General features: G+C 41.5%; 1 protein-coding gene across 7 annotated transcripts in view; it reads right to left on the minus strand.

Annotated features, from left to right (window-relative positions):
* The window catches only part of srpk1.S (SRSF protein kinase 1 S homeolog), an 82,971-nt gene that overhangs the window by 21,437 nt on the left and 46,970 nt on the right, over positions 1-14,564 (minus strand). For 4 of the 7 annotated variants that reach the window (XM_018248210.2, XM_018248209.2, XM_041583075.1 and 1 more), the window contains exons 9-12: positions 7,906-7,931; positions 7,373-7,538; positions 6,949-7,284; positions 6,564-6,664 (exon numbers count right to left, since the gene is read on the minus strand). In XM_018248210.2, coding sequence (XP_018103699.1) covers positions 6,564-6,664; positions 6,949-7,284; positions 7,373-7,538; positions 7,906-7,931 — 629 coding nt within the window. 7 annotated transcript variants of the gene reach the window in all.

The raw sequence follows: 14,564 nt of genomic DNA on the forward strand, positions 1-14,564 counted from the left end.
TATTAACTGATCAACGTTAACTTGAACTAATGCAGGGAGGGAAGGCCTGTGTCCCCCAATGTAGGACAAGAGAAAAGGATTTAACGGTAAGTACAAAAATCTATTTTTCTCTTGCCTAGATTGGGGGACACAGGCACCATGGGGACGTCCCAAAGCTACCCATGAGGGCGGGACTTTTTACCCCTAGTGTTCAGGGAATAACCGCCTGCAACACTTTCCTCCTGAAGCTCGCTTCGGCTGAGGCGAATGTATGCACCTTGTAGAATTTGGAAAAGGTGTGTGTGGATGACCACACTGCAGCCCTACAGACCTGTTCTGCTGAAGCCTGGTGGCGAACCACCCAAGAAGTGCCGAGTGAAGAAGTAGAATGAGCTGAACCCGGCAGGATGTGGCCTTACCTCGTACCTCATAGGCCTTCAAGATTGTTGACCTAATCCATCTTGCATTGGTGGCCTTAGATGCCTTAAGGCTTTTCCGTGGTCCTTCTGGTAAGACAAAGAGGTTGTCTAGCTTCCTTCTACTCTTGGTAGCCCTGGTGTATGTTCTGAGAGAACGAACCACATATATGTATGCAACTGTTCCAAATTTGTCTCTTGTTCAGGACAAAATGAAGGAACCACCAGGTCCTGGTTAAGATGGAACTCTGACACCACCTTAGGAAGAAAATCCAGGGTAGGTCTCAACACCGCCTTGACCTAATAAAAAATCAAAAATGGTGGACGACAGGATAGAGCTGCTAGTTCTGAAACTCGTCTAGCTGAAGTGACGGCTAATAGAAAACTACCTTAAGAGTCAGCAGAGGTAATGGAATTGAATCCAATGGCTCGAACGGTTGCTCATGCAATACAGAAAGTACCATATTGAGATCCCAGGGAGGGATTGTATGACGGTATGGAGGTATCATCCTCAATGCTCCCTGGAGGAAGGTCTTGATGTTGGGCAGCATTGCAAGCTGCTGCTGAAAAAGGATAGATAAGGTTGATACCTGAACATTCAGTGAGCTGAGCACCAGCCCTTCTTTCTAAACCCTCCTGAAGGAATAACAATAGGTTAGTAAGGTCGGTATGGCCTTTTTTGGAACTCCTGATCTGGCTAGGATTATGGCTTCAAGTGTCATGCGGTTAAAGCCAGCCATGGTGAACTTGGGTGGAGGATCAGTCCCTGAGATAACAGATCCATTCTGTCTGGAAGGTGGAATGGTGCGTCCACTGATGAACTTATGAGCTATGCGAACCAAGTGTGGTGTGGCCAGTAGGGTGCCACTAGAAGTGTTTCTACCCTTCTTGATTACCCTTGGCAAAAGTGTCAGTGGTGGGAAGACATAAGCTAGGTGAACCGGCGTGTCCACTGCTAATCTCGGAAGCTTGTTGTTGTACCTGGATGCCATTAAGTCTACTTCCGGAGTGCCCCACCTTGCCAGAATCAGTTGAAAAAACCTCTGGGTGTAGGTTCCACTCACCCTGATCTAAGGTCTCTCGGCTGAGAAAATCTGCTATCCAGTTGTCCACTCCAGGGATATGAACTGCAGAGATAGCTGGTACTATGTTTTACACCCACAGAAGAATTTGCTGTGCCTCTGCGAGGGCAGCTTGACTCCTTGTGTCTCCTTGGTGGTTGATGTAAGCCAACGCTGTCACATTGTCTGACTGTATTCTTACAGGTAGATCTTGAAGTCTGCCTTACCATTGGAGCAATGACAGGTAGATTGCTCTTAATTCCAGGATGTTGATGGGGAGTAATTGTTTCTGTGACCAACGTCCCTGTACGCTTAGGTCTCCCAATACTTCTCCCCAACCTTGTAGACTGGCATCTGTTGTGATGACTGTCCACTGGTGATTGGGGAAGGCTTTTCCTGACTGAAGTGTTGTTGGTCAAAGCCACCATTGATAGAGATTCAAACTAGTTCTGATAGGGGAATCATCATCATCATCATTTATTTATATGTGAACCCTGCAGTTTAGGTTCGCTCAGTTCCTCCTCTGGTGTTGGAGTAAGGCTCTGTAAGGCTCTGATGTGGAGCTGCGCATATGGAATCGAAAGATGACACTATAGTCCCCAGCACTCTCATGGCAATCGTAAAGGTACCTGATCCGCTTTCTGCAGAGTGGACAGGAGCCCCTGCATAGAGGTGATCTTGGATTGGGGAAGGAAGGCTCTTCCCAATGAAGAATTTAGATCAAGCCCTGAATATTCTGTACTCTGAGAAGGTATGAATCGAGATTTTTGGAAGTTTATCTGCCAGCCTAACAGCATTAGTGTCTGCAGATGAGTTGCGGCCAGTGCCATGGAACGGGCCTTTACCAGTTGGTCGTCCAGGTATGGTATGACACTCACTCCCCGCAGTCGCAGGTCCTCTAGAGCCGCAGCCATGACCTTTGTGAATACCCTTTGCGCGGAGGATAGTCAGAAGGGGAGTGCCAGGGATTGCCATGTTCTCCTGCCACTGAAAAGTGAAGGAACCAGTGGTGGTTGGGATGTATGGGGACATGCAGGTATGCATCTTTGATGTTGATCACCGCCCTGAAATCCTCTATGTCCAGGGACATTAGGACTGACTGGATCGATTCCATCTTGAAGTGGTGCTTCTTTACATGGTCGTTTAATGCCTTTAGGTCTAGCACCGGGCGAAAAGATCCATCTTTTTTGGGTACTATAAACAGGTTTAAGTAGAAACAGAAGCCCCTTTCCCTTTGAGGGACTGCCATTACTACCGTGGAGGCAGTCAGGGCGTGTGGAAACCCTTGGCATGCTGAGTGCCTGGGTTATCCGGTAGGTAGCCTTGAGATGGAAAATCACCTCGGAGGTAGCTTAGCGAATTATAAGAGATAGATATGATCTGTAGGACCCAGGGGACCAGTACTCTATGCCGTCACACCTCCCGAACGTGACTTAAGCGTCCGCCAAAGGGTAAGCTTTCAGGGGTGGGCACCTCCTCATGCGGAGGCTGTTTTGTCCTGTGCGGGCTTAGGCGCTGCTCTGCTTCCTGACCAAGAAGTGCTCTGCCTTGACTGGAATCTGGGGTGGGTCAGAGCTTGTTGTTTTTCATGTTGGGACCTCTGGCTCTGATTTTGGGACGAAAAAATGGTTGCCTTTTGAAGGTAGTCCTCTTGGGTCTGTTTTGCAGAAGTAAAGTGCTCTTGCCTCCTGTAGCTTGAGAATTTACCTTCTCTGTTCAGCACCAAAAAGTTGTTTTCCGAGAATGGGAGACCAAGCAGAGACCACTTCAAGGTAAGATCTGTTGACCAGTTCTTTAGCCAAGGAAACATCTGGCTGCAATGGATTATGCCGAAGCCCTTGCGACGAGCTTAGCCGCGTCCAGGACGGCTACGCAAATATATATATGTTTGTGTCCGCTATCGGAGCTAGAAAGAGGTCTGTGGAGGGGTCTTCTGAGCCATGAGTTGGGCCACCTGTTCCACCTAAACCTCCATTGACCTGGATACCCATGGGGTGGCAAGTTCCGCCTGCTGCTGTAAAAATCGACTTGCAGAAACCCTCATGATGTTTGTCGATAGGATCGTTAAAGCATAAGTTTGAGTAAAGCAATGGAAAATTGGACTCTAAGGTCTGTCGTTTTCCATTGTGCTTTAACAATGTCACCCAGCTGTTCATAGGCTGGAAAGACACAAGAAGACTTCTTTTGCCTCTTGAAAATGTTTTTAGTTGGCTCTGCTAAAGGTGGGGTGTGCCTGAATCAGGCTCTCGACCTCTCATTGTGATCTAGGGGTATCCTGATCCTATTCATCTGCGGATAGGATCTATCCCTCTTCCCGATGCCTCTTCCTGTTCATCAAAACAAAACAGGTGGGGAAAGGGGAGGTCGCTTTGTGGTCGACTGCTGGGTGACCGGTCTGTGAGGCTGTGTAGATAGGTGCTGTAGGACCTTATCTAGAGTCTCTGGAATTCTGGCTAGGTTTTGTAGACCCGCTAGAGATAGCGCGCACACCAATTCAGAATCCAAGCTCGTTTGATTAGCCGTAGCTGTCGCAGAGCTGGCTGGTAGGGCTGTGTGGGATTGTAATTGTGCAGTGACTGCTGCAGTCTTACAGGCTTCACATATTGGCTCAGCCGAAACACTAGCAAATTTAGGTCTGCAAGTAGCCCATGCCAAATACTAAATTGCATTGGTGGTACATGCAGTTGCCTGCTTGGGAAGGGACTGGTAATCTGCCCTGCCCGTCATGGCTATACTCTGTAGATAGTGCCACCCAGTAAGTAAAGATATTGGGGAATATTAGGAGAGTCCAGAGGAATGAACCACCTCTCCCTTAGAGTGCGATCTGTGAAGACAGAGGGAAGTAGTGAAAAACCCCACAGCAGGTCCCATAGAGAGAGGGAAGTGTTAATCCCCTAGAGAAAGAGTAAGGGAAGAGTAACTACAGTACCTATTCACCAATGTAGGAAGGAATGGTGCCTTGTTCTTCTCTGTGAGAGACAGTGAGGCTGGAAACGCTCAGTATTGGAGAGAGATGCGGATCCAAAATGGCCGCCAGAGAGGTTTCCCGGGCTTTGGTATAGTACCTTAGTAAGATGGCGCCCGTGAGGCGCGTGTGCAGTGACTCATGCACAATGAAATAGACGCAGCGCCAGATGGTGGCGCGAAAGGTCGCTGGGAATGGCACTGAGTTACCAATGCGGGGTCTACTTTTAGAGCTGTCCCATTATGATCTACATCTATAAAAACATTGTTAGCATTCTGTTCCATAGAAAATATTACTTAAATATTGAATCATGAGAAAATGTATATTGTTATGTTTAAACATCCATTTTTTTTTTTTTGTAACCTTAATCTGAATAAAAAGCATGAAACAGGAGGGTGATTTAGACAAACTGTGTGTTGACAGTGTCTTGAGATCTACTGATGACCAGCTAAAGGTCTACTGGTAGATCCCAATCTACCTTTTGGACATCCCTGGCCTAGGGAAATCTTTGTCAGAGAATAGCAGTGAAAGTGAAACTAAATGCCTAGGAAAATCTCTGTGAGAGAATAGCAGTGAAAGTGAAACTAAATGTCTTTCTGCAGAGCTGACAGGCAGCATGTAATGGGGGGAGGGAGGAGGGAATTGACTTACCTCCTTGTGCCAGCCAGGAATGCTCAATAAAAGGTATACCCTCTGTTGTGGCTACTGGTGCAGCCTCCGGAGAGCGGGAACCAGTGCCCAGGGTAGTGTGGGGGGGGAGCTCCCCAGCCTGCAGCCTCCGTAGAGCGGGAAGGCTATAGAGCATCTTCAGATCAGAAGTCCTTGGCTGGAGGGGTTCTGGAAGAGAAACACTGACCCCTAGTAGTGGCATGATACTGAATAAATCTGTACCATTGCTCCCAGCCACGAAGTGTCCATCCTCCTTCTGAGGACACTAAAAGAAAACTGGGGATTGAGGAGGTAGGCGGGGATGAAGCCCAGAGCAGGAGGAGGAGGAGGAGCCACTTTTACCTTTTAGTGTCCTTTCTCCAAGCAACAGGATCTTCATCCCATGGTGCCTGTGTCCCCCAATCTAGGCAAGAGAAAATGAGACAACCATTTTTTATCCGCTGTATTAACAGACTAGAGGTGGCCATACACAGAGAGATCCGCTAGTTTGGCGATGTCGCCAAACGAGTGGATCTCTCCCCGATATGCCCACCTTGAGGTGGGCAATATCGGGCTGATCCGATCGTGGGCCCTAGGGCACAATGATCGGATCCTAACAAATTGTAACGGGCGGTCGGATCGCGGGATTTTTAGTCCCATCCGATCGAGATCTGGCCGACTTTCGGCCAGATTTCAATCGGGGAAGCCCGTCGGGGGGCCCCATACACTCGGTCCGTCTGCAGCTTTTATCGGCCCGTGTATGGCCACCTCTAAGGATATGTTTAATTTTGTTTCCCTTTTCATTTTGATCTGGTTAAATTGTTGTTAACTTGAAGATGCAAAAATAAAAACTTTAAAAAAAAAAAAAAAAGGTAATACTCCCTGTGATTCCGTTTAAATGTGGGAAAATGCGAGAGCACACATTTTCCAACGATTAAACAGAATTGCCAGAAACACGGTAACCAATTTTTAACTCAGGCAACAAACCTCCCCATGTGGCAAATTCATGTCATATTGCTGATGTTTGATCCTAAGCATTTCATAATTTCTTTTTTATTTTTCAACTATTATAACTATTGTGAACTTTAGAAGCTGACAATTAGAACATTATTAGTATGGTTATTAGGCTGGGCGGCAACAAACGTATGTGTGTTTTTAACATTAAGTGTTGACATTTCATGTGTTTTTATGGTATAATTGATATCTTCTTGCAGAAGACTCACAATCACAGAAAAGGATGCATCCACAAGCACTGCCTTATGGGACATGTAAGAAACAAGAGTTTACAAGTCAGTGTAGCACGTCTGTGGTATGATTAGGAGATATGTTGCTACATTTGAAGTAACATGCAAATACAGTCTCTGTTTTCAACAGCAAATGCATAAATGATTAGCAGGGCTTATTTCAATATGCATACAAATGTTTTGTTACTGTAAACAAAAACTACAGAGATTAATTTATAGTATTATGTGGTCAAAGACAGAAAGCTCTTACCACCCAACAAGCATTTCCAAGATCTGCAATCTTAACTTTCAGGTGCTCTGCATTCTGAGGTTCTAGAGGGTTTAGCAGGTGCGTGTTGGCAGTCATCTTCACTGTAAGGTGTAGAGGATACAATATAACATACAACTTAATAAGCTTTCAACCACAAGGATATTTTAAATGTCTTGCTTGCCAAAAACCCTGAAACAACAGATTTCCTCCTATCTGCAGGGGCATGGGTAGTTTTATTTAATCATCTGAGTGCTCCTGAAGTAAAAGCACAACTTATCCTTTTAATGAACTTTCAAATATATCTCACAAATCAACCCACCATATGCTTTTCCTACTTCTCAAACAGTTCTTAGTGACCCCACAATGTTAAGTCTGTAATACTCACTTGCAGAAGATCCTTCTTGCTCTTCAGAGGATATCTCTTTCCTGATACTCTCCTGCAGTTGACTAATCTCTTCATTCTCATTGTGTTTGTGTGGTTGGACAGTAGATGTCTGGGATAGCATTACTTCCACTGCATTAGGGATATGCTGTCCATCGATATCAATGCAGACAGGAGCAGGAACTTCACTGGGCTGTTCACTAGGGCTATCAAGGCTGGAAGAACTGGTGACTGTGCAGGAGTAGTTATTTTGAGACAGACTTTCATTATTATCCAATGGGGTTTCAGAAGTTAGTCCATTACAGTTTGGCTCTGATCCTGCTGGGGATAAATGAATGTCTAAAATACATGATGTATGTGTGAGGAAATGTAGAGAAACGTGATTGTTTTATCAAAAAAAAAATATGGAAAACCACACTGTTCTTACCTGATTCTGTCCAGGTTTCTTGGGCTTGTTCAGTGCTGTCTTCATCTTGATTTTCTCCTTCTCGGTCCATTTCCTCCATTTCCTGTACACGTTTTTCTAGGAGTTCTGCCTGACGCTTCTGTTTCTTTTTCAGTTTTCTCTTTTTATTCTTTGACATCTTGGTGGACTGAATATTAAAACATCAACTTTATACCCATAACGTGATTTTTTTTTTTTTAAATACCACAAATATTTTAAAGTAGATGCACTGTCACAAATGACAGTGTGCAAGTCTCCTACATTGAGGGGCCCTATTTATTATGTTTTGTAAAACATTGGAGAAACATCACCAGTGCTGTTGCCCATAGCTCCAATAAGCAATTAGATTTCACCAGTCATCTCCTAGTTAGAAAAGAAAATCTAACTAGTTGTTAAGGGCAACATCGCCAGAGAGGTTTGTCTCCAATGTTTTACACAGCATAATAAATAGGCCCCAATGCCTTGCACAAACAAGTCTATACAATCACTCACACTGTAATGAAAATTATACTTACTTGTTTGGGCGGTGGTGCGGTGCTCACTGCAATGTACAGCAAAGAGAAAAAAGAATAAAAGAAGATTAGTGTCATACAAGAAGTAATCAATAATAGAATCAATAATATACAATGAAACCTCAATTTTACATACCCTTATTTAACATCAAAATGTTGTCCTGATGTTCCCAAAAATGTCTGCTTTCCTCTGTGAATGTTATTAGTTAAGAGGCTTATTATACTAACTAGAAGCATATTTCATCATGGTTCTGTCTGTAAATATTCAATTTCAATTAGCCTGCACCTCATACAGTGATGCACAAATCACTAATTGATTTAGGTCATGTATCTGCTGCCCCCCTACCATAGTTTAACATAAATGCTGCAATGCTTCATTAACATAACATTCTCTAACAGCTGTGCAAGGTATTCAATATAAAGTCTTTCACCAGCTTTATACAACTCTTTTTTATATATTATATTGTTTATATATAACGGCCTCCTTAACGATGCCCTAGATTATCGACAATTACTTTCCCCCACAACGTGCCTCTTGGGTGTAGAGGACCACTTAGTGCCCACCGAACCCTAAACTTAGTTTCTTAATAGCTGCCCTGAGCACAGTGAGCATGCAAGTTTGACTGACAAGATGAGGAACTCGTGACAACTTTAAAGACCTGGTGGATCATTACTGTTATAGAGGTGCTGAACCTTTAGGCTGGTGCATTATGCTTATAGCAACGAATATGGCATTTCTAGCTATATAGATACACCATTCAATAGCATTGTTATCCCTAGGGGCTGCTCCTGGGCCTGATTGACATTAGCTCTGTCCAGGACCTTCTCAGGTTTCCTGATAGTGACCTCATCAAAATACATAACAGGGCAATATTTGCTCATAAGTATTTGTCAATATAAGAAGATTGTTTGAGAAGTCAGCTTATTAAGATATAAATTATCTGTTGGTTTCTTTTTTTTGTTTGTTTTTTAAATCAGGATGTATAGTTTTTGTTAAAACTTTTTAAAATAATCCTTTTTAACTGAATTTGGGTACTCATAGTCTGGTCCAGGGAACCGCATTCAATTCCTTCATTCTCTGTTATTCATATGGCACTGGTGGATTTGTGTTTTTTTAGATTTTAGCTCTTTAAGAGATAGGGTATGTAATATACGAGACCACAGTCCTCAGTGTACTACTTTCTCCCCGTGTGGGGTCCCAGGGCTTAGAAAATAATAGGCAACAGTTTCTTTGGGACTTCTCCACCTCTACACTATTTTCCTTTTCCTACTCAAATTTCCTTGAATGTTGGTCCTGGTTCCTTTTTCGTTAAACTATATTATTAATGAATTACCTTGTGATTTTATAATGCACTAGCACTTGCATAAATTAATCATTTTGAACCACACCCAGTCGGCAACTGAATAACAATTGAGCACTTGCACTTTATAACTTATTGGAATCTTGAATCTATCGCTTATAGATTAAGTACATAAATCAACAAGTTGGCACTGGCTATTTTTAATACACAGAAAAAGCAACTCTATGCTTCTCTGAACTTGTTGTTTTGTTAATTATTTATTTAAAGCCTATCAAAAGGCTTTAATTAATCAAGTAAATCTCTCTTTTTTATTAGCACAAGCACCTTATAATTATCAACTCATTGGTTCACTATATAATTTAGATAAGTTAGTTAATTCATTTGAGAGTACGGGGGCTCTTACTATCTTTTTCTTTTGAATAATTGGCAACAGTAATTCACGCCTCCGATCCTCCACAAGGTAACATTTAAACCTAAAGGACTGCCTTTCTTCCTTGTAAATATGGCAGCCCCCTCCTAGAGGAACAGGGTAGTAAGAAAGGTAATATAAAAGCATCAGGCGTATACTTTTATGGCAAAATTATAAATAGTATTGAATGATATTGTTATGATGGATATATAAAAAAAAAAGATTATTTTCTGGTGTCAGTATCTCTTTAAGTTGCAGTTATTGCTGCACAAGGGGTCACACCAAATACTGAGCAAAAGTAAGTAAAAATGGATTCACCTACTTTTGTGAATCCATATGGTGTTTGTGGATGGTTTTTTTTTCCCCAATAAATACATAACCAAATATAATCATCTTTGTTTTCATTTGTTTAACTAGGTTTTCTATAATTTTAGGACTTGTTTGAAAATAAGATGAAGTTTTTAATAACATCCATATAAAAATACAGACAAATTTAAAGGGTTTACAAACTTTCAAGCACCACCAAGTTTGAGTTCAGTTTAAGACCCTGGGTTCCTTATAGTGGCAGATATGTGCAAAGAGTGGTTTCTGTAAAAGGTTAACATACTTAAATGGAACAGCATTGGTAACACACGGAAATAATAAAGCAGTTTCAGTAACCATGTAATTTTAATATTGCATATGCTCCCCAGCCATTTAAGTAGTTTCTTTAATCATCTAAATAGGGGATGATAATTTTTCTTATAAAGTTGCAAATACAAGGGAGTCTATATTCCCAAATATGATTAATAGTTAATACTCTTGAGTTTGGTGAGTTGATTCTGGCATCTACTCAAGATGAGATGATTTACTTCTTATTTTAGCCTGTTTAGCTGGTCTAATATGTCAGGGGAAGGCGCTGTACATTTTAATTGTTCCAGCTCATTAATTTTTATTAGTATTTTTTCTTGCTTCATTCTCGCTTGTTTGGCTTTGTGTGCTACTATACTGATTAATTGTCCTCTAATTGCCGCCTTATGGACGCACCAGAGGTTTAGATCTTCTGCATCAGTGCTATCATTGTGGGAGAAGAAATATGTGATACTATTCTCTAATTGGTCCAGAGTAATCCTGTCTGTCAGGAGCATATCGTTTAGCCTCCATGGGGGTCTGGTAGTAAACTGGTGTTTCTACTACAATGTGAATGCGACTAAAGAGTGATCTGTCCATGTCGTATTTATAATCTAACAGTTGGACGTTAGCTTGAGTGTCTGGGGGTATGTCAGGAATAGGTCTATCCTAGTGTATGATTTGTGGTGAGCTGAATAGTAAGTGAAATATTTCATTGTATGGTTGTGGACTCTCCAAATGTCATATAGATTATATTCCGCTAAGAGTTTAGTAAATCTTAAGGATTTTTTAGTTACGGTTTTACAGTAGTGTGGGGGTAGCTGGACTGCCTGTGGGGTTCTGTCCATATCTGGGTCTAGTACTGTAATTAAAGTCACCACCTATGATGACCGTACCTTGTTTTAGACTCTGTGTTTGGTCGAGAACTTGTAAGAAAAAATTCTGATTGGTGTTTGGGGAGTACGAATTTACCAGAGTATACTGTTGTTGATTCACATTACAAATAACAACTAGACATCTACCTTTAGAATCAGCCAAATTACACTTGTAATAGTTAATGATTATCTAGGACTCTAGGCAGAATTGCTATGCCACAGCTATCATATGTTTATTTCCGATATTGCTTTGGTCTTTAGTTCGAAAATGTGTTTCTTGGATTCATAAGAGATCTGCAATTTGCCGTCTGCATTTTGCTAATAAGCCTGTTTACACCATCGCATTTATACTAAAACATTTCGACCCATTTGACCTTAGTGTTTTGCATTCGGCTGATTCTGTGGTTGCAATAACCAATAAGTATTCTCTTATCGTGCCAGCCTCCTGAGTAGAGCAGAAAGAGTAAGGCAATAGGATAGAAAGAAAAAGAGTGAACAAAAAAACATAATTAATTAATATTACATATGTACAATTTGGCTGACTCTTCAGGCCATTCTCTTTATGCATATATAGCCGACAGTCTAGCAATAGGAGAAAAGAAAAGGCGGTGTTTAGATCTGTTGTTAAAGGAATTGTTCAGTGTAAAAATAAAAACTGGGTAAATAGATAGGCTGTGCAAAATAAAAAATGTTTCTAATATAGTCAGTTAGCCAAAAATGTAATGTATAAAGGCTGGAGTGACTGTGTGTGTGTAACATAATAGCCAGAACACTACTTCCTGCTTTGCAGCTCTCTTGGTTTCCACTGACTGGTTACCCTGGTTACCAGGTAGTAACCAATCAAAAACTTGAGGGGGGGCCACATGGGTCATAACTGTTGCTTTTGAATCTGAGCTGAATGCTGTGGATCAATTGCAATCTCACTGAACAGTTATGCACCATGCACCCCCCCCCCTTCAAGTCACTGACCAGCTCAGAGTTAGAGAGCTGAAAAGCAGGAATTAGTGTTCTGGCTATTATGTTACACATCCAGTCACTCCAGCCTTTATACATTACATTTTTGGTTAACTAACTATATTAGAAACATTTTTTATTTTGCACATCCAATCTATTTACACAGTTTTTATTTTCACACTGAACTGTTCCATTAAGATCTTAGTTATCCTTGATCCGTTGCCTAGGACATTAATCAGGGTAAATGAGTAACCCAGGGATAGTGGTCAATGTAGTGGTGGAGAGTACATAGAAAGTAAGGTTGAAAAAAGACACACGTCCATCAAGTTCAACCTTTTAGGTTTTTTTAAATCTGCCTGCTAGTTGATCCAGAGGAAGGCAAAAAAAAAAAAAGTTGAGATTCTCATGTCTTAACTTTACTCCATTCATCCTCTATGTGCATGTTTCCGTGCAGCTGCTGTGTTTTTTGTTGCGCCTCAACTGGGATATTCCATTTTGTTAGCGCTGTTCTTCCATCTGCTGCATTAGAGATAATTTTTGTAGTGTTCTGCCACTAAACTATTAGTTTGGTTGGATATCCCCACTTGTATTGTATGTTCTGCTGGTGTAAAGCTTGAGTTACTGCTGCAAGTTCTGGCCTCTTAGCCATAGTCGCTGCTGATAAGTCTCGTATTTTATCATAAGGCTGTGGGATGGTTTTGTGCTGTCTGCTAAACCGTAGCAGTTCCTCCTTTGTATGGTAAAAGTGAATTCTGAGGATTACATCCCTGGTGCGTTTTTGGGTTTAGGGATTCTGTGGATCCTATCTATGATAAGATGATCCGTAGGGGTTTATGGCAGGGCCATTAGTATAAGCTCTCAGGCATATCGATTTAACTGGGCCTGCACAACCTCCTCTGGCACCCCCCTAAGCCTCACATTGTTTCTCCTTGAACAGTCCTCTATATCCGCAATCTTACTTTGCAGCCTGTCGATCTCTGTGTCATGAGTATTCACTGTATCTGCCATAGTATTGTGCACTTCAACCATTTCCGACATTTTAGATTCGACACGGTCTGTGCGTTCAGCTATAGCTTGTAAATCTGCCCTTAAAGGAGAAGAAACCCCCTAGGTGCAAAAATTTAATAAAATTTATGGCATCGGAGCAGGAGCTGTACATATATGCGTGCGATTACATGCACGCGCTAGCCACGCCCCATTAGTGGATCATTTTTTCAACAAATACATGACTAAATATGATCATTTTTGTTTTCTTTGTTTAACTAGGCTTTCTTTATGTACTTTTATGATGCTTTAAGTCACATTCATATAAAGGGTTCACAAACTTCAAAGCACCACTGTATATATCACAAATCAATAGGATGTGGTCTGGGGGTTCTGGATTTATTACTATAATTTAAAGCAGCACTAATTAGTCACTAACTAAATGGCAAAGCCCGTCTAGACTGCTGTTTACTACAGTATTGAAATGGGGGCAATGGACTGTCCCCCTCTAACAGTCAATAATTTCCTCTGGGAAGTCATGAAAGCAATGTTATTTTCTTTGCAAATCCACCTCTCTGTAACGAATAGAGGAAAATCCATCTTTATTACTAGAATCTCAAGCACAGCAATTTGAAAACTGGAAGCAATACTGGCTTTGCACTAAGTCTTAAAGGATCAGTAATATAAAAATGTTTTTTAAAAAAAAATTCATTTATTTTTAACAAAAATAAAACACCAAGATAGCTCTAACTTTTAAACCACAAAGCTTTTATTAAGAAATTACTTACCGATTCTCTGCATGCGCTCCTCTTCAGAAACGTCGACAGGGCGACGATCCATTGTGCGGCACTCAATTTCTCCTCCCTGCCTTGTATAGACGAAAGCCAGGGAGGAGAAATCGAGCGCAACACAATGGATCATCGCCCTGTCGCCGTTTCTGAAGAGGAGGGCATGCAGAGAATCGGTAAGTAATTTCTTAATAAAAGCTTTGCGATTTAAAAGTTAAAACTGTCTTGTTTTATTTTCGTTAAAAAGAAACAAATTTAAATGTTACTGGTCCTTTAAGTCTTCATACTATAAAGTCTTTCCAATATATATCAATAATATATCACAGACTAAATATTGCACTTCCTGAAAACTTACCAATTACACTGCCAGGGGATAACTGAAATAAGATTTGGACTGTTTAGTAAGAGTTTTGGAGAATGATGCAACAAGTGAACTTTCTTATAAACTCTTAATCAGATTGTATATGACACCCTAGAGAAAATGTCCATGGTTCATTCCCCTTTATGATTTTGAGGTTGCAACACCATTGGCACATTACACGTCTGGACTGAGAACCAAAATAGGCCCTGGCATTTCAAGTACACAGATGACCAAACAGCTGACACCAGCCCACTAAAAAGTGTGTATGGCAATTTACAGTAGCCCCTCTGGCATTTGCCAGAACCCACAGATTGCCAGTCCAGGTATGCATTGAAATATATGTTGTGGAACTGACACACTATGCAAACACATTGGAAACGA

The sequence above is a fragment of the Xenopus laevis genome, chromosome 2S (genome assembly GCF_017654675.1).
Source record: "Xenopus laevis strain J_2021 chromosome 2S, Xenopus_laevis_v10.1, whole genome shotgun sequence".
Taxonomy (NCBI): Eukaryota; Metazoa; Chordata; class Amphibia; order Anura; family Pipidae; genus Xenopus; species Xenopus laevis.